A 24,777-nucleotide genomic window follows, 5' to 3' on the forward strand; every position below is an offset into this window, starting at 1 on the left:
TAGTTTTAAATAAAGGTCTGTGATAATCTAGTTATTTTACTGTCCTTTGTCTACAGGTTTTATAGTTCAGTTTTGTGTTTCATGAATATATAACTTGATCTAGTCACGATATGGCTGAAATATTGCCGATGTGACTATAAACCATAACTCACTCACTCACACACTACAGGGATGTAATATTATAACTCACTCACTATGCAATGTACGTATCCCAAGTATAGCTGAGAAAGTAATGGTGTAGCAAGGTCACAGACTGACCATATGGGATCGAACATAAGACATAATACGGCACGGCAATATATACAGTCAAGTGTTATACATGATAGTGAATGCATTTACAGTAGTACGTACTACATTCTGATTGGACAATGTATGCAATGAATATTTTACAGTTTCATTTGAATGGACATGTATAAATAGACTTAGACTTGATTGACATTTATGCATATTTAATATATAATGATGCTGAGACTTGACATGCATGACAGGTGGCATGTCACTTGGGGCGTCAATCAGCAATCCTCAAGGTGGCATGACGACACACACTAGGCCACAGTTCTGGACAAAACTAAAACAGGTATCTGGTTAGTATTGTCAAATGATTTGGTCCCTGACAACCAGGGCAAATACCACAAACCTTCTTATTGCCTGCTGGTGTGTCTGCGTGCCTGCCGGCCTGCCTGCCTGCCTGCCTGCCTGCCGATGTGCCTGCCTGCCGATGTGCCTGCCTGCCTGCCGGTGCGTCTGCGTGCCTGCCGGCCTGCCTGCCGGCCTGCCTGCTGGTGTGCCTGTCTGCGTGTCTGCCTGTCTGCGGGTTTGGGGGAATGGGGATGGGTGGGTTCAATAAATACTCATTGATACACATTGGGAGGTGGGGAAGGGTGACTGGCACTCATTCACTCATTTACACACCACCATCCCAATAAAACATTACTATTATTTATGATGCCTGTGGGGTCAATCTTCATCCCCTTAAAACATTACTCAATACACTACACAATATCGAGTGTAAGATATATACAAAGATTCGTAATAAATTATATACACACTAAAACATCATAAAATACAATATCATGAATATGACAATGACAATCCGTGACATACATTATCAAGACAATATTGACAGTTCAAACTTTCTACCCCATGAAGATCCGGGGTAGAATGGGTCTTCAGCAACCAATATTTGCCGTAAAAGACTATGCTTGTCGTAAGAGGCGACTAACAGGATCAGGTGGTCAGGCTCGCTGACTTGGTTCATGCATGTCATCGTATCCCATTTGCGTGGGTCGATAGTCATGATGTCAATCACTGGATTGTCTGGTCCAGACTCGATTATTTACAGACCGCCGTCATATAGCTGGAATATAGTTGAGTGCGGCGTTAAACAACAAACCAACCAACCAATCCATCATAAATACATTAATCCGCGACGGCAAGATAACATATGATAGACGGTTCTTGGTAACGTCGGAACACGTTTCATTTGGAATAATTATCCATATTACTGAACATTAGTTTAAAGACAGTAATTTCAAAACAGCCTAAATGTACTGAACAACAAAAGTTCCTGAAACAATTTCGGTTTGCAACAGACAAAAGACTCCTGTAAGTGTTCAAATGGTATAATTTGCCATACTGACTTCAGAAAATCTGTGATTTCATTCAAAACATTCAATTTCAATTTACAAATCAATAGCAGTCCACCTCTGGTTGCGATGCAAGCAACACATTCTTCGTCTCATGGAATGGACCAGGCGTTGCACAAAGTCCTGTGGGATATCTGTCCATATCTGCTGGAGCATGTTTCGAAGTTCCTGGAGTGTCTGTGGAACACGTGGTTGACATCGAAGGCGCCGATCCATCTCAACCCACATGTGCTCGATTGGTGAGAGATCAGGGGAGCGAGCCGGCCAGGGGTGGACATTCACATTGTTTTGTTGAAGAGAATCCTGAACAAGTCGAGAAATAATGAGGCCGGGCTTTGTCATGTTGAAAGGTAATGCCTGGGCCATGACGACGCAAAAATGGCAGAACAACAGGGCCGATGATCTCATCGCGGTAGCGCTGTCCATTGAGAAACCTATGATTGTGGGTTCGAATCCTGGTTCGCCCCAATTATGTTTCTAGGTTTGTCAGCACCATACCCGTGCTCGTGGGTTTCACCGAAGTGGTAAATGTCTGAGAACTGCATCACTTCGGGCTTTCCTCCCACATTAAGCTGACACGCCGCGATATAACTGGAATGCTGTTAAAAGCGGCGTAAAACCCAACTCACTCGCTCACGTAATATTTCTGGAATATTGCTAAAAGCGGCGTAAAACCAAAACTCATTCACTCATTCACTCACTCTAGTTCAGGTGGGTAAGTCTTTGGCATGGAATTGGCCACTTGATGGATATTGAAGGATATCAGATCATCTACCTGCTTCTTGGTCAAATTTACCTTGTTTCGTCTTTGCTTATCGGAAGTCCAATTCATATTGATAAAGAAACAGATCAGCATGAAGGGGAGCACAATAGGTGCTAATGCTGTAAGTCACAAATCCCCGTGGACTAGTGGATAGAGCATCGGAGAGCGGAAGACTGTTGGCTCGATCCCCGGCCGTATCAAAACTAAAGACGTTAAAAGATGGTACTTGTTGTTACCCTGCCTGGCACTCGGCATCAGGGGATAATACAAGGACTTGACGGCGGGCATGGTATCTCAGTGGATTAGTACAAGCAAGCACGCACACACGCGCACGCGCACGCACACGCACACACACACACACCAAATACACCAAACACACACACACATTTTGGTCACTCGTGGGCATAGTCGACAACAATACAACCCAAGTTAATCATTGCTCTCATCTACCTTAAGGCATTGTCACATCCTCCTTACAACAGAGGAGAAGATTTGCTTATTGGAGATACTAACCAAACCAGAGTTCGGCAGTCTGGAACCATCATGTCAGACAATCCAAAGTGGAGGGAAGGGGGCACGGGGGGTGCGGATGGCCCCAATCATGTTTCTAGGTTTGTCAGCACCATGCCCGTGCTGGTGGGTTTACCGAAGTGGTAAACGTCTGAGACCTGCATGACATCGGGCTTTCCTCCCACACTAAGCTGACACGCCGCAATATAACTGTAATACTGTTAAAAGCAGCGTTAAACCTAAATGACTCACTCACTCAAGGGAGGGAATGTAGGGGAGATGTTGAGATGGACGAAGTAACTTCATTGGCATGAAAGACTCTGATACCCTACGTAATGGAGGTGATGGTCTGACATTCAACAGAGAAATAGTCTCTTTTGCTGAGATCTGTAAAATATCACAAAGAGTTCATCTGTCTGATACCATCATGTTAGACAATACAAGAGAGGGGATTCCGGGAGCTATTGGGATGAAGGAAGGACCTTCAAGTAACATACCAAGCTCGTTGGTTTAAACAAGTAAACGTCTATTTTGGTAAAGTAACTTGGCATATGGTAGGTACTTGGTAGGTGTTAATCATACAATAGTAGAAGGAATGGTTCTTGTCCTAATTGAGTGGGTGAGTTGTGGCAGCTATATTACCGCGATCTGTAAACACGTGGTCGATAGCACACATGCGGACAGATGTGATGACACATAAATCAACCAGCTGACAACGTGATCACCTGTCCTACAAAGAGACGCTAAAAGATGGTACTTTTTGTTACTCTGCCTGGCGCTCGGCATTGAAGGTGGTAAAATAACGACTGGTCGGTGTCTGAGTGGGGTATCCATGTTAAACTGCGACATAGAATGTCATTGAGCAAGCACTATAAAAACAGATTAGTACGAGCAGCCAAAAACATGGGGGAAAGCACGTCACTACATAAGTGCAAAAATATAAGCACTACCTTAAACCTCACCTCACCTCACCCCTTACCTCACCTCACCTCACCTCACCCACTATGTAATGGGTAGGTGATTCGGCTGGATATGGGCAACGTATACAAACGGTATTTGTTGGGTTCATTTACGGAGAAACATGCAAATAAAAATGGAGGTACTACTTCCAGTGCTTACAGGCAAACATGGCATCGTCCTTGTCTATGGGCAGTGGGGTCAGGGGGTTTTGAATTAAATATTTTAAGTACATACACGAAGGAAGGGTAATTATTAGTATATTTGGAAAAAAACCTAGAATCATAATGTTCAGAAAAGGTGGTCCAATGACGTCAAAAGAAAGATGGCCATTCAATGATGGTCAGTTAGTCAAGAAAGATCACTATTCATATTTAGGAATCAAGTTCTCACACACAATGAATTGGAGAAAATGTGCCCTTGACTTGTCCTTGCGTGCAAAGAAATATTTAATAAGTGTAATGTCTATTGCTCATAAAGTTGGAACGATGTCACCTAATATCTTCTTTAGTTTTTTTATACCCAGATACAACCAATTATATAGTATGGTTCTGAAGTATTGGGGATTTCAACGTTATGACTGTTTAGAGAAGGTTCACTTATTGGCATGTAACACGTTTCTTTTTGTCGGATCATCTACACGAAAATTGTATGGTTTATGGCGAATGTGGTAGATACCCATTATATATTAACTCTAAGATGTTTAAAATACTGGTTTAAAAATCTGGCAATAATTGACTCAGACATAGCCTGGAAACTCTTGGCTGACGAACTGATAACAAATATTCATTGAAGCACACTGTTACGTCATATGTGATCATTTTGAGAAAAATAGTCTAAGACACAGACAATCAGTGCCTAAAACGAGTTTAAATTGGAACCTTACTGCCTGTTGTCACGATCGAACTGACCGCTGACCTAGTGACATAATATAAAAATGCGCACATTTCCGACCACAGAACTGTAGGCTAGCTAAATGCAAAGTTTATTCCTAATTGAGGTTGATACACGTTTGTTTTGGGATGGTACATATGCTCTGTGCTCTATAGAAGTCTCCAGTCACCCTGCCTCACTGCATGGAGCTGCACAGTGCCAGAATTCTATGATCGGTTTTGAAGATTTGACCTGATGAGTGAGTGAGTGAGTTTGATTTTACGCCGCTTTTAGCAATATTCCAGCAACATCACGGCAGGGGACACCAGAAATGGGCTTCACACATTGTACCCATGTCGGGAATCAAACCCAGGTCTTCGGCGTGACGAGCGAACGCTTTAACCACTAGGCTCCCCGACCGCCCCTTGCCCTGATGATTCTTGGTGTGTAGCCACCATGACAGTGCTTCTTGATTTCTCCAAAGAACTAACACTTGCGTCATACATTAAGTTATACCCATTGATACACCAACGCCTGTCAAAGTGGGTGAAAGCATTAAACCCAACTCACTCACTTTGCTGCCCGAATGTTTCCACACCTTCCACAACACAACAGTAATTGTGTACTTAGTCCATATCTTTAGTACCAAGTCATACTGCAGTATGTTATTAAATAGGTGAGATCATAATCGTTAATTTCTCTCAGTAGATCCGGGGTAGACTCTGTCTTCAGCAACCCATGGGTGTCATAAGAGGCGACTAACGGGATCGGGTGGTCAGACTCACTGACTTGATTGATGCATGTCATCGTATCCCAATTGCGTGGATCGCTGGTCATGGTGTCAATCACTGGATTGTCTGGTCCAGACTCGATTACAGTATTTACAGACTGGCATCATATAGCAGTAATATTGCTGAGTGCGGCGTTAAACAGCAAAAAACAAACAAACAGTACATTCCATGTAAAAATAGGAATATTCAAAACTCCATGTAAATACTTTCATTTAATTTTACAACACAACCACAACAACATTCCAGTCTATTTTCCAATTTTATTTCATTCATCGGTTGTCTATACAGCAATAAAATAGTCGACTCAACAACAAATAACATTATAGAGTAATAGTATGCTTCTGTAGATCATGACACGAAAACAATGGAAACAAAATCACACAATAATACTCCTTCCTGTCAACTATTCTCAAACAATGAATGTACATTAGAGCTGCAGACATACAAAGTATGAATCTGATCCCCCAAGTAATAACAAACTGATATAATTCAAATTGTAAAATTTCAAAAGAAATAATGGAAAGCTGCAAATATTATTACCGTATTCGACATAATAAGGCGCCCAGGGCGCTCTCAAAATTACAAATTGTGGGCTCTTATTAGAATATTATTTTGGTGAAAGATAAATTTCGTGGTTTATGTACGACAGATATATTTTTCCAGAATTTAATTGCCCATAATTAAGGGTGCATATAACACACGATTGTGTATTATACGAGAATATATAAGTCTTGTGTACATTGATCAATCGGAAGGGGTGCTAATTGGGATTGTTCACTAGCTAATATGTTAGCAATTATCGCCATGGTGCTTATAACGTCGAATACGGTATATTTCAAATCTTGTCATCAAATGACTAAACATGGCATGTGCCGGTGAGGATTGATTGACAATGCCTATAAACATAATTTTGCAAAGTGGAATATTGTCCTATTCTTTGATTGTGAAATGAAAACTGTTCAACAACAATCAAGACAAAAATGTATTTGTCGTCATGGACAATCAAACAAAAATACGCAAAACTGTACAAGAATCAATCTCTGTGGTCAATTAAGATTGACTAACTCTTTCAGTAATCATAACAAACCTACAATATCCTTAATTAATTAAACATAATATGCACAAAGAGCCAAAATAGTATCGCAAGCCGAAATACAGTGTAATCCTGCTAGCTCCATCAACTTGCAATAGCACTAGTGAGCACTATGGTCTAATGTAAGCATTTCATTGGAAAACTTGATATAATTCTGGTTTTTCGGGGGATTTGATAAGATGTCATGGTAACAAAATGTCCACAAACCACAACAAGCATCATTTTGAGCAAATAGTTCTTCCTCTATCTGAGCTGCCTCCTTACTGGTTTACATCTCCAGGCTTTCCTTGTGCCAGGTAAAATGCCCTTCATCACTTGCTTCAGATGCGGTAACAGTGTCGCAGTGTCATGGACTAATCCTGCAAATCAATCTCATGTGGTGCTATATTTTCATACACCATGAGCATGTCACAACATACCCTGTCTTTCTCCACCTTAAGACACATGCAATTATGTTCTTCTTTTATAGATGAGTGAAACTAAATTGTACCAATGTTTTCATTAAATGTTTGATTTTTGTTTGCATTATTACGTTCAAAACTATTGATGTCAAATCAACATTGAGAATATGTCATCTCTATATTTGACCCTTTCTCCTTGGCATATTGACCTAGAAAATACATAAACAATACGTGAAACAAATAAACAGTTACAACCCACACAAGTTGTTATCCCGGAGATGAACAAGCAGCTTCCACCATAATCAGTGTCCACTGCACAACTGAAATTGTCCCATCTGAAAAATCTGATTTCATACTTCCAGTCTTACCTTATGAAGTCAGCACCTTGTCTTTTAAAATATATCTGTTATGATACATAAACCTCTTCAAATAAATCTCTTAATTATCACCTCAAGCAATCCAAATATCAGCTATGACCTTCACCTGTTGTTCCAAAGGGAAATGACTCTGCCAGCTTTGGTGACAATGAGTCAGACCAGTATAGTGTGAATACATTGAGGGGAAATAACTCTGCCAACTTAGGTGACAATGAGTCAGGCCAATATAGTTGGTTGGTTGGTTTGTTGTTTCACGCCGCACTCAGCAAAATTCCAGCTATATGACGGCGGTCTGTAAATAATCGAGTCTGGACCAGACAATCCAGTGATTGATATCATGAGCATCAAACCATGATCAGTATAGTGTGAATACATTGAGGGGAAATAACTCAGCAGCTTTGGTGACAATGAGTCAGCCCAGTATAGTGTGAATACATTGACTCATGCTACTGATACACATTATGTCGGAGTCACTAGAGCACCTGTCATATAAGATGCAAGGAAAATGGTCATTTGTTCATAAAAGATAATTTTACAAATTCACAGCTGGTCAAACATTTCCTGAAACATGTTACCATGCAACTGTTCATATTACAATTATAAAAATGTCAAAAATACTATTTTAACTGTACAAACACATGTGTATAGCACACGTCACTGTCTCCCCTGTTTAATTTAAAGGAAATACTTAAATCATAATCTTCACAAAAGCATTCAAACACTATTAACCATTGATAATTAGCCATAATTCATACATACATATTGAACATATTCTTGGAGAATATCTTGTTATTACACAATGCAAGTCTGATCAACTGAACATCGGGAAAGATGAAAAATATGCTACACATCTTTCATTCACTCTTTGAGTTTCGAAATGATTACATGATTCTTTTAATGTCATAAATTTATAATCTTCATAATTTGTTAATATCATGACAGATAAAACATGTTGCTATTTGATAGCTATAGATATAATTTGGTGACTAAAATTTTAGATCAGATGAACTGATCAAATCTCAAGATTATTATGCACGTGGTTGTTAGTCGATGATTATGTCAATATGTAAGCATCATGATACCCTGGAAATATCCAATGTAAAAGTTACCAATGCAGAACAAGCGTACACTGCTTCACTAGCAAGAGTATCTGAAAGTTCATATTCATTATATTAAGTGACAAGAATTTTGACAAATGAACTCGTTTAAATAATTAATTATCAACCATGAATCAACAATTATTATAACAATTAAGATCTTCATCATCATCATCATCATCATCATCATCATCATCATTCAGGCCGAACCGTTACGACACTTATAGTCCTGTGTGTGACATTAACTCATACATAGTGGCACTTTTCATTTCCAGTCACTTCTTAACTTGCAAATACATCAAATATATAATAGGTTTGTGAATCATCTGTCACGTGATGAAGAAATAATTAGCTGGTGACTGCATGTTTGGTTTGTCAAGTAAACATTTGTCTGACAGCTTAGTAGTTCCTGGATATATCACAAAAATATCACTAGATATCACTCCTTAAAGTTCTCAAACAACCTTGACTCCCAGGACAAAAAGGGTTAGTGATCATCATCATCATCATCATCATCATCATCATCATCATATCATCATCATTCCATTCCACCCTTATCCTCTTTATCTGTTTCGAATCTTTGCGTCCTTGTCAAAAAGAATGCATCAACTTCTTTCAATACCATACTGCAACATGAACAAATGTTACTCTGTTCTGAGACTACTCCCTTGTTTAGGCAATCACATTCAGACATCATCAGACTTGGGGATACATTAAACACTGGTGAAAACAGAAATAACACAAGGATTAAAGGGACTTGAATATAGCTTAAACATGCACATGTTCTTGACATTATTTCTGGGCTATTGAGGGGGCACGGGTGGCCCAGTCGTCTAAGGCGCCGCCATTCGCTGTGCAGAGTTGCGTCCCTTGGGCACGCCAGAAACCTATGATTGTGGGTTCGAATCCCGGTTCGCCCCGATTATGTTTCTAGGTTTGTCAGCACCATACCCGTGCTCGTGGGTTTCACTGAAGTGGTAAACGTCTGAGACCTGCATCACTTCGGGCTTTCCTCCCACATTAAGCTGACACGCCGTGATATAACTCGAATAATGTTAAAAGCGGCGTTAAGCCCAACTCACTCACTCACTCACTCTGGGCTATTGTGACACTCTGAAGTATTAGCTGGACTCAATACATTAAAGATGATATGTATGGAAGATGTGCATCACAATCTCCTGCTATCTGTTGTCCAACTTCAAGCACCTGCTCTCCAGCTCCATGCTGCCATAGGGAATTCCCTCACCTACATCCCAGTTATCTCGAGATGGCATGTTCATACCCAAGTTCCATACTGCCTCTGTGACACTACAAACAGCCCTCAGGTATCTCGAGATGACACGTCAGAGTTACCCAAGTTCCATACTACTTCTGTGACCCTTCATAAAGACCTCAGGTATCTCGAGATGACACGTCAGAGTTAACCAAGTTCCATACTACTTCTGTGACCCTTCATAAAGACCTCAGGTATCATGAGATGACATGTCAGAGTTACCCAAGTTCCATACATCTTCTTTGACCCTTCATACAGCTCACAGGTATCTCGAGATGACACGTCAGAGTTACCCAAGTTCCATACTACTTCTGTGACCCTTCATAAAGACCTCAGGTATCTCGAGATGACACGTCAGAGTTAACCAAGTTCCATACTACTTCTGTGACCCTTCATAAAGACCTCAGGTATCATGAGATGACATGTCAGAGTTACCCAAGTTCCATACATCTTCTTTGACCCTTCATACAGCTCACAGGTATCTCGAGATGACATGTCAGAGTTACCAAAGTTCGATACTACTTCTGTGACCCTTCATAAAGACCTCAGGTATCTCGAGATGACACGTCAGAGTTACCCAAGTTCCATACATCTTCTTTGACCCTTCATACAGCTCACAGGTATCTCGAGATGACACGTCAGAGTTACCAAAGTTCGATACCACTTCTGTGAACCGTCATACAGCTCACAGGTATCTCGAGATGAAATGTAAGAGTTACCCATGATCCAGGTTCTGTTAACCTTAATTAGTCTGTTTTAAAGCTGTGGTTTATCAGAAGATTTAAGCTGATACAGCATTTCTTTGGGCCCTTAGATATTTGGAGACTTGAAGACATGGGTCTGACTATTTAACTGTTCTCAACATTGTACAAACAATTCTGTGAGAGATCCAATGATATTATAGAGATGTTGATACCAAGGCTGCTAGTGCATTTCATCACATATCAATTAAATTCTTATTCAAATAATAAACAAACTTAAGTCCTCAGCAACCTGTCAACACTATTAAGAAATTGTTGTCCTGACATACTAGCATGAAAAATGTAAGTGGTACTTGACAGGAATGTACAATAATATTATCTCCGTTATATACACATTATGTCTATGTACAGTCATCTACAGGTTCCTCACTGTTGAAGCAAGGCAAGACCAAGGAAGTGCTGTCATGTCACCCAACATTATGACCAATCTAAGAGTCACCTTATAATAAACTGTGAAACACTACTCATCAAGACAGTAGCATTTCCTATAAATACAGGGGCGGTCGGGTAGCCTAGTGGTTAAAGCGTTCGCTCGTCACGCTGAAGACCCGGGTTCGAATCCCGACATGGGTACAATGTGTGAAGCCCATTTCTGGTGTCCCCTGCCGTGATATTGCTGGAATATTGCTAAAAGCGGCATAAAACTCACTCACTCACTCCTATAAATACATTTCCTGATTAACACATTTCTGAATCAGGGAGTTATTTCCCTTTGTATACATGTGAGCGTTCCCACTGTTTTGTTAATTAATGCCACACTCAGCAATATTCCAGCTATATGATGGTGGTCAGTAAATTATCTACTCTGGACCAGACAATCCAGTGATTAATATCATCAACTCTCTTCACCATTAGGAACAAAGACATGTAATCAACCAAGTTACTGAGCCTGACCACCCAATCAATTCAGCTACTTCATAGGACCATAATAGAATGCTGGGGACCTATTCTAACCTGGAATCCCCACGGTACGACCAGCATAGGTTGCTGGGGACCTATTCTAACCTGGAATCCCCATGGTACGACCAGCATAGGTTGCTGGGGACCTATTCTAACCTGGAATCCCCATGGTACGACCAGCATAGGTTGCTGGGGACCTATTCTAACCTGGAATCCCCATGGTACGACCAGCATAGGTTGCTGGGGACCTATTCTAACCTGGAATTCCCATGGTACGGCCACCTTAGGTTGCTGGGGACCTATTCTAACCTGGAATCCCCATGGTACGACCAGCATAGGTTGCTGGGGACCTATTCTAACCTGGAATCCCCATGGTACGACCAGCATAGGTTGCTGGGGACCTATTCTAACCTGGAATTCCCATGGTACGACCAGCATAGGTTGCTGGGGACCTATTCTAACCTGGAATCCCCATGGTATGACCAGCATAGGTTGCTGGGGACCTATTCTAACCTGGAATTCCCATGGTACGACCAGCATAGGTTGCTGGGGACCTATTCTAACCTGGAATCCCCATGGTACGACCAGCATAGGTTGCTGGGGACCTATTCTAACCTGGAATCCCCATGGTACGACCAGCATAGGTTGCTGGGGACCTATTCTAACCTGGAATCCCCACAGTACAGCCAGCATAGGTTGCTGGGGACCTATTCTAACCTGGAATCCCCATGGTACGACCAGCATAGGTTGCTGGGGACCTATTCTAACCTGGAATCCCCACAGTACAGCCAGCATAGGTTGCTGGGGACCTATTCTAACCTGGCATCCCTATGGTAAGACCAGCATAGGTTGCTGGGGACCTATTCTAACCAGGAATCCAGTTGTTATCATCCAGTAGATGGGGTTTCCATGATAACAGGGTCCCGACTTACAAGGTTTCACTCAGAACAAACATTGAGCTCAGAGAAACATGGTGATGTAAACTTCCACACTCACACTATGGTCCCACATCCTCATGAAGTGAGCACTCTGTAGTCGTTTACAAAGATCAGGCCAATCACAAACTTTAGTCTGGAAAATGAAAAGCATTTACTCTTTCTTTGGTGACACTGTACCCTTTACCCATGAAGATGATTGCATCAGCAATGGAATTTACATGCTTATGAGAAACCTGAGTTTGAATCCATTTCATTCATTGTTTTAGATAAAACTTATTTTGAATCAAGGTTTTTTGAAAGAAATGGTCATACATATGTGTATATCTTTGCCTTGAAACTATAAGCCTAAAGTCTGTCACACAGGCTGTCCATTAAATTTGGACACTCCATATTTGGCATCACAATTTCAAGAAATAAATTATAACAAGAAATTAATAATTCCAAACAAATCATAATTAGGGCTTCTAGCTCTGATACAATTTCCGTATTCGACGTAATAAGCACCCAGGGCGCTTTCAAAATTAGAAATAGGGGGCTCTTATTAGAATGTCATTTTGGTGAAAAAAAACAGAGTTTGAAGATAAATTTTGTGGTTTATGCTGACAGCCTGAAATGTTTATGTACGACAGATATATTTTTCCAGAATTTAATGCCCATAATTAAGGGTGCATATAACACAGGAGAGTGTATTATAAGCGAATAAATAAGTCTTGTGTACATTGATCAATCGAAAGGGGTGCTAATTGGGATTGTTCACTGGCTTATGTCTTAGCAAATGTCGCCGTGGGCGCTTATTAGAGCGGGGCGCTTATTACGTCGAATACGGTAATTACAAAATATCAAACTGTGACCTTTGTATGACCTAGATTGTTCTACCTCTGCTCTAGCAGTTCCACAGGTGTCCAAACTGAAGTAGTAGTCGTAGCTGCACCATGAGAATATCTTCCTGTCAGGTTCATTATCTGTGTGTCTTCCAGCTCTTCCAGCACTGCTGGAATCAATCCAACTGTTACCATCAGCTTCCCTGACATCTCCTATACAGAACAGACACATTCTCATCTTGGTCCCAGTCTTCACATGGGTGTCCTTTGTGGAAGGAGAGGCCTCCCCTACAAACTTTCTGTCTCTATGTACATAGTGATGTCCTCCTGCAGAAATATGTCTGTACGTATCTATGTCTGGGTGTCTTCAACACAAGAGGACGTCCTCCTGGACAAACTGTTCAATCTTCTCCTACAGGATGTCCTCCTGGACAAACTGTTCAATCTTCTCCTACAGGACGTCCTCCTGGACAAACTGTTCAATCTTCTCCTACATGTGGGTGTCATCAACACTACCAGAGGACACCCCTCTGTACATGCTTGTTCGTTTGGGGACTGGTGGAGGAGAAGTAATATTTTCCTTAGCTGGTGGTTGAGATGGTGTGCCTGCCTCTGGGAGGGGTGGGATGGAGGGCCGAGGGGGGACACGTGGAGGCAAGGGAGGGATCTTGTCTTCACCGCTGGCTTGTTCCTTGACAGCAGTTAAGCCTTGATCGAATGATCCATTTACAACGGCAATACTCTGTCGGGAAAAAAACACACAATGTTATGAACATGCATCACAAGCTGATCTGTTGCAGGAAATGCAGTGAGGCGATGACAGAGAACCAGTGTGTAAACACAGGACAGTTTGACTGACCAAATTAAAGGATGTGTTGCCAGTGTGTTTCTTCAGGTCAGAACAAATTAGAACATCAGACAATTGTCACAACGCCAAGTATTTCTGTTATGTAGTTGACTGCAAACTGTGCTTTTGGACAGACAAACAACATAGAGTATCATGACATTAATTCTAAATGTTGTGACTGGAGTAAGTGAGTTGGGTTTAACACCGCTTTTAACAGTGTTCCAGTTATATCACGGCGTGTCAGCTTAATGTGGGAGGAACGTCCGAAGTGATGCAGGTCTCAGACGTTTACCACTTCGGTGAAACCCACTAGCATGGGTATGGTGCTGACAAACGTAGAAACATAATCGGGGCCAACCGGGATTCGAACCCACAATCATAGGTTTCTGGCGTGCCCAAGGGACGCAACTCTGCACAGCAACTCACGGTGCCTTAGACAATTGGGGCACCCGTGCCCCCTGTTGGGACTGGAGAAGCATCACGTGACACCTAATCACAGGATCAGATGTGGCAATTCTATCCAAGTGACATAGATTCTCAGCAAAGAGCGACCCAAGACTGAACAATTACCCTTGTCCTGCTGGGGATGGCTGGCTTCTCTTCGGGTACTGGGGTAACATTGCCCGATGTCGGGGAGGGGACATTGTAGGACAGGAACCGCAAATCTGTTCAACAGAAGAAAATCAATAAATTAATGTCTCTGTCTTGGGTACAGGAAAGAAACAATGACAGTAGGCTTCACTGCTGAGTAGTTCCTATCCATTGTGGATGTACAGATTGTGCTCATAAAACATCACGTAGCAGGAAGGGACCAGGGTGAGATGATTTATGTGTGGATTGTCTGTGAGGTGCACGTGGTAGGGAGGTGTCTGTACTCACCATGTGTGGACTGTCTGGGAGGTGGTAGGGAGGTGGGGTGGTGTCTGTACTCACCATGTGTGGACTGTCTGGGAGGTGGTAGGGAGGTGGGGTGGTGTCTGTACTCACCATGTGTGGACTGTCTGGGAGGTGGTAGGGAGGTGGGGTGGTGTCTGTACTCACCATGTGTGGACTGTCTGGGAGGTGGTAGGGAGCTGGGGTGGTGTCTGTACTCACCATGTGTGGACTGTCTGGGAGGTGGTAGGGAGGTGGTAGGGAGGTGGGGTGGTGTCTGTACTCACCATGTGTGGACTGTCTGGGAGGTGGGGTGGTGTCCGTACTCACCATGTGTGGATTGTCTGGGAGGTGGGGGTGGTGGTAGGGAGGTGGTGTGGTGTCTGTACTCACCATGTGTGGACTGTCTGGGAGGTGGGGGGTGGTGGTAGGGAGGTGGTGTGATGTCTGTACTCACCATGTGTGGACTGTCTAGGAGGTGGTAGGGAGGTGGGGTGGTGTCTGTACTCACCATGTGTGGACTGTCTGGGAGGTGGGGGTGGTGGTAGGGAGGTGGGGTGGTGTCTGTACTCACCATGTGTGGACTGTCTGGGAGGTGGTAGGGAGGTGGTAGGGAGGTGGGGTGGTGTCTGTACTCACCATGTGTGGACTGTCTGGGAGGTGGGGGTGGTGGTAGGGAGGTGGGGTGGTGTCTGTACTCACCATGTGTGGACTGTCTGGGAGGTGGTAGGGAGGTGGGGTGGTGTCTGTACTCACCATGTGTGGACTGTCTGGGAGGTGGTAGGGAGGTGGGGTGGTGTCTGTACTCACCATGTGTGGACTGTCTGGGAGGTGGTAGGGAGGTGGGGTGGTGTCTGTACTCACCATGTGTGGACTGTCTGGGAGGTGGTAGGGAGGTGGGGTGGTGTCTGTACTCACCATGTGTGGACTGTCTGGGAGGTGGGGGTGGTGGTAGGGAGGTGGGGTGGTGTCTGTACTCACCATGTGTGGACTGTCTGGGAGGTCGGGATGGTGGTAGGGAGGTGGGGTGGTGTCTGTACTCACCATGTGTGGACTGTCTGGGAGGTGGTAGGGAGGTGGTAGGGAGGTGGTAGGGAGGTGGGGTGGTGTCTGTACTCACCATGTGTGGACTGTCTGGGAGGTGGTAGGGAGGTGGGGTGGTGTCTGTACTCACCATGTGTGGACTGTCTGGGAGGTGGTAGGGAGGTGGGGTGGTGTCTGTACTCACCATGTGTGGACTGTCTGGGAGGTGGTAGGGAGGTGGGGTGGTGTCTGTACTCACCATGTGTGGACTGTCTGGGAGGTGGTAGGGAGGTGGGGTGGTGTCTGTACTCACCATGTGTGGACTGTCTGGGAGGTGGTAGGGAGGTGGGGTGGTGTCTGTACTCACCATGTGTGGACTGTCTGGGAGGTGGTAGGGAGGTGGTAGGGAGTAGGTGTGGTGTCTGTACTCACCATGTGTGGACTGTCTGGGAGGTGGTAGGGAGGTGGGGTGGTGTCTGTACTCACCATGTGTGGACTGTCTGGGAGGTGGTAGGGAGGTGGGGTGGTGTCTGTACTCACCATGTGTGGACTGTCTGGGAGGTGGTAGGGAGGTGGGGTGGTGTCTGTACTCACCATGTGTGGACTGTCTGGGAGGTGGTAGGGAGGTGGTAGGGAGGTGGGGTGGTGTCTGTACTCACCATGTGTGGACTGTCTGGGAGGTGGTAGGGAGGTGGGGTGGTGTCTGTACTCACCATGTGTGGACTGTCTGGGAGGTGGGGGTGGTGGTCGGGTGTTCAGGATACCAGATCCAATCTCTGAAGATAGGAGTGAAGATAAACATCAAGATAGATATATGTGAAGAGTATCTCCTATATTTCTCAGTTGCTTGAATTCACACATTTAGCTGGTGAGTCAATTACATCAATTTCACCAATCTCCCAAACATCAGTACAGTCTACCAGAGTCTAGCATAGTCTGGTATAACCATGATTAGTCTATTATTATCTGTCTAGTCCTGTATAGACTATCATAATCTAGTATAGTCAAGCATAGTTTATGATAGTCCAGACTAGTATAGGATTGTACAGTATAGTCTAGTTAAGACCAGCATAATCTTGTATAGTCTACTGTAGTCCAGTATAGCCCAGTACAGTCCAGTATAGCCCAGTACAATCAAGTATAGCCCAGTCAATCAAGTATAGTACAGAATAATCAAGTATAGCTTAGTGTAGTCTGGTATAGTCTAGTATAGTCCAACATAGTCTAGCTTAGTCCAGTATAATCCAGAAAAGTCTAGTATTGTCTAGTACAGTCCAGCATAGTCTAGTTTAGTCCAGTTAGGCCAGAATAGTCTAGTATAGTCCAGTATAGTCACCTGCAGCATTCGAGGTCCTCCTCTGGGGCAGGGGTGGGGGTGTGGAGGGGTCAGTGTTTGATGTGTCTGGGCTCGACACAAATCGCCGCATGTTCTGTGCATCAGGTGTCCTTGATCCTGACCCAAGGTTGGAGCTGGACATCGAGGTGGACAACGCTACAATCACATGAAGATAATGTTACCAAGGCATGTATCATGGCTGTTCATGTCTTGTTGCTTAAACACTATGAGCAATAACATCACAATCATATTAGATGGCATGTTGAAATCACTTGCAAATGTTTCAATTTTTCAAATTATTGATAAACAAAGGCAGGCAATAATATATCTTTGAATGCAAGTAGCAATTCCTAATAGTAAGTGTCCACAACACAGGGTGTCCAGGCAAACAAGGGTTTACTGTACTGGTGATTGTGCATGGTTTGACCTGACAAGGAGTCAAATTTGACCTGATTTTACCCAAAAAAATAAATTGAATTAGGAATTATCTTGAAAAAAAATACTTACGCTTCAGACTGTTTAAAACACCGAAATTGTCTGCCACAAAAATTATATTGGTGCAGGTGTTTTTCATGAAACAATATTCAGGCTCATAGTTTCAACTAAAAAAATATCTGGTTTTGCAAGTGTAGTTAAAAAAAATATGTAGAAGCAAAGCTCACATACCCCTGTTATCCCCGCTGGTCAACAACAAATAGTAAATAGTTTGTAAATTAATGAAATATACCTGTTGCTTTAAGTCAGAGGAACTGCCCTTTCCTTTGTAACCCCATGAGGATGCATTACATTTGAAATGAACACATGTTTTTGCAAATATATTTCAATCTAGTGTTGGATAATCAATGCCTAGCACAACATATATTCCTGATGTTTCTTAATGTGTCCATGGAAACGGCAAAAATTAAAAAAATCAGAATCTTCAAACTAGCAAAAGGCACAAGTACTCATTGTGGTAAATAGGTGTAGCATGTTTGGTGAAGCTAGGATGCATGGTTTAAAAGATATAGGCCGTACAAAACACCCACCCTTAAAGTTTAAGTTTCTTAATGTTTCCATGGAAACGGCAAAAATTAAAAAGTTCAGAATCTTCAAACTAGCAAAAGACACAAGTACTCATAGTGGTAAATGTATGTAGCAAGTTTGAAGCCATGGTGCAAGGTTAAAAAGTTATGGGCCGTATAAAAGCTCGGACGGAAGGATGGAACACTATATACCCCCGATTTACTTCGTAAACGGGGGTATAAAAATTCTTGTGAATAAATCATATGTGTACACAATGGTTGATGATATTGACATTCAATAGTGAGTGATTGAGTAATGATGGTTAATGCCACAGTCAGAAATATGTCCGCTCCATCATAACGGCCGGTAGACATGATGAGCAACATCCACTATGACACATAATCAAGCAAGCGGCCGAGTGTGACTGCCTGATCCATATCGTGTGACAAGCATAGGTTCCGACAGAGTAGGACTCCTCAGTGGTAGAGAAACGAGTGCCCACCTCTCTGACTGGTGGGAGACTGGTTGAGAGCCGGGTCACTGCCGGTTACACCTCGGGACTGCTGCAGTCGGGATGTCAGCTGAAACATACATACACAGGATCAGTGTAGACAGCCCTCCATGAAACTGACTGGATCAGAAGCAGAAAGACATTGAACCCATAAATGAGTGATTGATTATAATCAGCTGAAACAATATACACAGTATCAGTACAGTCAGCCCAAACAATATAGACAGTATCAGTATAGTCAGCCCAAACAATATATAAAGTATCAGTATAGTCAGCTGAAACAATATATACAGTATCAGTTTAGTCAGCTGAAACAATATAGACAATATCAGTATAGTCATCTGAAACAATATATATAGTATCGGTACAGACAGCTGAAACAATACATACAGAATCAGTACAGACAGCTGAAACAATAAATACAGTATCAGTACAGTCAGCCCAAACAATATATACAGTATCAGTATAGTCATCTGAAACAATATATGTAGTATCAGTACAGACAGCTGAAACAATACATACAGTATCAGTATAGTCAGCTGAAACATTACATACAATATCAATACAGTCAATTGAAACAATATATATAGTATCAGTATAGTCAATTGAAACAATATATACAGTTTCAGTATAGACAGCTGAAACAATATATAAAGTATCAGTATAGTCAGCTGAAACAATATATACAGTATCAGTACAGTCAGCTGAAACAATATATACAGTATCAGTATAGTCAGCTGAAACAATAAATACAGTATCAGTACAGTCAGTTGAAACAATATATACAGTATCAGTATAGTCAGCTGAAACAATATATACAGTATCAGTGGAGACAGCTGAAACAATAAATACAGTATCAGTACAGTCAGCTGAAACAATATATACAGTATCAGTACAGTCAGCTGAAACAATATATACAGTATCAGTATAGTCAATTGAAACAATATATACAGTTTCAGTATAGACAGCTGAAACAATATATAAAGTATCAGTATAGTCAGTTGAAACAATATATACAGTATCAGTACAGTCAGCTGAAACAATATATACAGTATCAGTATAGTCAGCTGAAACAATAAATACAGTATCAGTACAGTCAGCTGAAACAATATATACAGTATCAGTATAGTCAGCTGAAACAATATATACAGTATCAGTGGAGACAGCTGAAACAATAAATACAGTATCAGTACAGTCAGCTGAAACAATATATACAGTATCAGTACAGTCAGCTGAAACAATATATACAGTATCAGTATAGTCAATTGAAACAATATATACAGTATCAGTATAGTCAGCTGAAACAATATATATAGTATCAGTATAGTCAGCTGAAACAATATATACAGTATCAGTATAGTCAGCTGAAACAATATATACAGTATCAGTGGAGACAGCTGAAACAACAAATACAGTATCAGTATAGTCAGATGAAACAATATATACAGTATCAGTATAGTCAGCTGAAACAATATATACAGTATCAGTGGAGACAGCTGAAACAACAAATAGAGTATCAGTATAGTCAGCTGAAACAATATTGACAGTATCAGTATAGTCAGCTGAAACATTACATACAGTATCAGTATAGTCAGCTGAAACAATATTGACAGTATCAGTACAGTCAGCTGAAACAATATATACAGTATCAGTATAGTCAGCTGAAACATTACATACAGTATCAGTGGAGACAGCTGAAACAATATATACAGTATCAGTACAGTCAGCTGAAACAATATATACAGTATCAGTGGAGACAGCTGAAACAATATTGACAGTATCAGTATAGTCAGCTGAAACCATATATACAGTATCAGTACAGTCAGCTGAAACAATATATTAAGTATCAGTAGAGTCAGCTGAAACAATATATAAAGTATCAGTATAGTCAGCTGAAACAATATATAAAGTATCAGTACAGTCAGCTGAAACAATAAATACAGTATCAGTATAGTCAGCTGAAACAATATATACAGTATCAGTATAGTTGGCTGAAATAATATATAAAGTATCAGTATAGTCAGCTGAAACAATATATACAGTATCAGTACAGTCAGCTGAAACAATAAATACAGTATCAGTATAGTCAGCTGAAACAATATATACAGTATCAGTATAGTTGGCTGAAATAATATATACAGTATCAGTATAGTCGGCTGAAACAATATATACAGTATCAGTATAGTCAGCTGAAACAATAAATACAGTATCAGTATAGTCAGCTGAAACAATATATAAAGTATCAGTATAGTCAGCTGAAACAATATATACAGTATCAGTATAGTCGGCTGAAATAATATATACAGTATCAGTGGAGACAGCTGAACACCCGGTGTCATATACTGACATTTAAATTCCATAAACAAACATATTTACCTTTTCATTATTGTATGAAGAGATATTTTTTCATGAAATCAGATTTATTTGTACTTTTCAACCATAATGGAAGAATATCAAATTCAGGATATTAGCATATGAAAACAAATTAATGTTTAGAGTTTGAGATGAAGCAGAATTATTTCAGAAAATGGTAGGTTTTAAACAATAAAAATTAAAAGTGACCAAGACACAAAAAAGTTTTATCAGATGAGAGTGATCAGAAAGCAGTTTCAAGACAGCGTTCACAACAGTATGACATAAACATGTAAAATACAAACAAACTGAAAAACACAATCCTAGAATCACAGACAGTTGCACAACCAACATCTACAAAAACAAAAAAGAGAAAAATAAGAAAACTTCCACATCCAAATATCCATGACAACCAAAAGGAACCTCCCAACAATCTGCAACTAACACAGCTACCAAGCCGCTGGCGGTACTCACTTCAATGCTGTCTCGAGCAGACTAACTTGACATCACTGCTGGCCAGAACAGACTGATCATTGCTGTATTAACAAGCCATTAAGGACCTGCCAATCTTAATTATAACCTGAAGTATGTCTCATACTTGCTAGTACCCAGGAAGTATCGTCTTACAGGCTTTCCTCTCATTAACTTGTGACAGCATGTTACACTTACCACAATTTCTGCTGGTGTTAGGCAGCAAATGTGTGTCAACTTGTACACACTACAAAACATTATGCAAGAAAGTTAAAATCAAATTGATTGAATATCATTCGTTTTGAAACAGCTTCTCTAATCCTTAACTTATTAGTATGTTCAAAACTGTTGATATACAAGATATATGATGCCTCATAGCTCATGCATTGTTGAGTAAAAGCTGGTTATTGCATACTTATGTAATATGGTAATAATTGCTATCAGTTTGTATCTATTTGAATAATGTTTCCCTTATTGAAACACATTATCATTATTTCTGTCTTAGCTGCTGCAACAGATAGGGAATAATCATCTTAGTATTTTTTCGTTATATTCTACATGGTAGCAATCTTAAGGTGTGCTATTGAGAACAGTTCGAACAGATGTCTTGTTTGTTGTTTTACTTACAGAGTGCAATATTCCATCATGTCATGGAGGTCGGTTAGTAATCAAGTCTTGGTCAGACAAACCAGTGGATGATATCATGAGCCTTGTAGGGTGACACACAGTCAACTGAGTCAGCCAGCCTGACCGACAGATCAACTTTAGTCTCAAAAGAAACACAGCACATGGAACCTTAGAGTTGGCTTCATACAATACAGAGTAACTTATTTTTTGATGCATCACTGGCATGGTTGGTCCACATTGTTTGTTTGTTTGTTTGTTGTTTAACGCTGCACTCTGCAATATTCCAGCTGTATGACAGCGGTCTGTAAATAATCGAGTCTGGACCAGACAATCCAGTGATTGACATCATGAGCATCGATCCATGCAATTGGGATACGATGACATACATCAACCAAGTCAGCTAGCCTGACTACACAATCCCGTTAGTCGCCTCTTACGACAAGCATAGTCGCCATTTACAGTAAACATGGGTTGCTGAAGACGTATTCTACCCCAGATCTTCACGGGATGGTCCACATTGATACCACACACACATGTAGTGATGTATTACTTAAAGACTACCTAACGATGCCTCACTCCCCGGGTTAGAATAGGTCCTCACCGATGATGAATTATTAACTGTGAGGGTTTCTGTGAGCAATGCATCACTATGTACTGGTCAACAGTATGAAGTCTCAACTGGTTGCCCTTTTAAAGTTCCATGCATACCCAACAGCCATTGTGTTCCCCCAGTCACCACCCTAGAGAATAAACACAAGAACTGGGAACACAAGTTTCACAACTGCTTTGCCTTGAAATGAATGACTTTGGAAAAAGAAAGATGATGATGACTTCTACAACACAGTGCTCTCAACAGTTTGAGTGAGGGAATGGGTGAGTGAGTTTCTACAGATTGATGTCATCAAGCTAAAGATAAACTTAATCTGTTATAGCTAGACAGATCTATGTCATCAACGCCAAATACAAACTTAATCTGTTATAGCTAGACAGATCTATGCCATCAAACTAAAGACAAACTTAATCGGTTATAGCTAGACAGAACTATGCCATCAAACTAAATACAAACTTCATCGGTTATACCTAGACAAATCTATGTCATCAACGCCAAATACAAACTTAATCTGTTATAGCTAGACAGATCCATGCCATCAAACTAAATACAAACTTAATCGGTTATATCTAGACAGATCTATGCCATCAACACTAAATAAATACAAACTTAATCAGTAACAGCTAGACAAATCTATGTCATCAAAGCTAAATACAAACTTAATCTGTTATAGCTAGACAGATGTATGTCATCAAACTAAATACAAACTTAATCTGTTATAGCTAGACAGATGTATGTCATCAAACTAAATACAAACTTAATCTGTTATAGCTAGACAGATCTATGTCATCAAAGCCAAATACAAACTTAATCTGTTATAGCTAGACAGATCTATGTCATCAAGCTAAATACAAACTTAATCTGTTATAGCTAGACAGATCTATGTCATCAACGCCAAATACAAACTTAATCTGTTATAGCTAGACAGATCTATGTCATCAACGCCAAATACAAACTTAATCTGTTATAGCTAGACAGATCTATGCCATCAAACTAAAGACAAACTTAATCGGTTATAGCTAGACAGAACTATGCCATCAAACTAAATACAAACTTCATCGGTTATACCTAGACAAATCTATGTCATCAACGCCAAATACAAACTTAATCTGTTATAGCTAGACAGATCCATGCCATCAAACTAAATACAAACTTAATCGGTTATATCTAGACAGATCTATGCCATCAACACTAAATAAATACAAACTTAATCAGTAACAGCTAGACAAATCTATGTCATCAAAGCTAAATACAAACTTAATCTGTTATAGCTAGACAGATGTATGTCATCAAACTAAATACAAACTTAATCTGTTATAGCTAGACAGATGTATGTCATCAAACTAAATACAAACTTAATCTGTTATAGCTAGACAAATCTATGTCATCAAAGCCAAATACAAACTTAATCTGTTATAGCTAGACAGATCTATGTCATCAAGCTAAATACAAACTTAATCTGTTATAGCTAGACAGATCTATGTCATCAAGCTAAATACAAACTAAATCGGTTATAGCTAGACAGATCTTTGTCATCAAAGCCAAATACAAACTTAATCAGTTATAGCTAGAGAGTTTTATGTCATCAAGCTAAATACAAACTTAATTGGTTATAGCTAGACAGATCTATGTCATCAACACTAAATACAAACTTAATCAGTTATAGCAAGACAGATCTATGCCATCAACACTAAATACACACTTAATCGGTTATAGCTAGACAGATCTATGCCATCAACACTAAAAACAAACCTAATCTGTTATAGCTTGACAGATCTGTCATCAAGCTAAATACAAACTTAATCAGTTATAGCTTGACAGATCAATGCCATCAAGCTAAAGACAAACTTAATCTGTAATATCTAGACAGATCTATGCCATCAAACTAAATACAAACTTAATCGGTAACAGCTAGACAAAACTA

General features: G+C 40.8%; 1 protein-coding gene across 4 annotated transcripts in view; it reads right to left on the bottom strand.

Moving 5' to 3' along the window:
- Positions 1 to 5,802: 5,802 nt before the first annotated feature.
- The window catches only part of LOC139446061 (dedicator of cytokinesis protein 3-like), a 166,720-nt gene continuing 147,745 nt past the window's right edge, over positions 5,803 to 24,777 (bottom strand). For all 4 annotated transcript variants that reach the window (XM_071227331.1, XM_071227333.1, XM_071227330.1 and 1 more), the window contains 5 exons: positions 18,785 to 18,863; positions 17,281 to 17,436; positions 16,658 to 16,720; positions 14,619 to 14,713; positions 5,803 to 13,943 (listed from right to left, as the gene is read on the bottom strand). In XM_071227331.1, coding sequence (XP_071083432.1) covers positions 13,692 to 13,943; positions 14,619 to 14,713; positions 16,658 to 16,720; positions 17,281 to 17,436; positions 18,785 to 18,863 — 645 coding nt within the window. In that variant the 3' untranslated portion in view covers positions 5,803 to 13,691. The remainder of the gene's footprint in view (positions 13,944 to 14,618; positions 14,714 to 16,657; positions 16,721 to 17,280; positions 17,437 to 18,784; positions 18,864 to 24,777) is intronic.

The sequence above is a fragment of the Haliotis cracherodii genome, unplaced genomic scaffold (assembly GCF_022045235.1).
Source record: "Haliotis cracherodii isolate W230 unplaced genomic scaffold, xgHalCrac1.p SCAF_6, whole genome shotgun sequence".
Lineage (NCBI taxonomy): Eukaryota > Metazoa > Mollusca > Gastropoda > Lepetellida > Haliotidae > Haliotis > Haliotis cracherodii.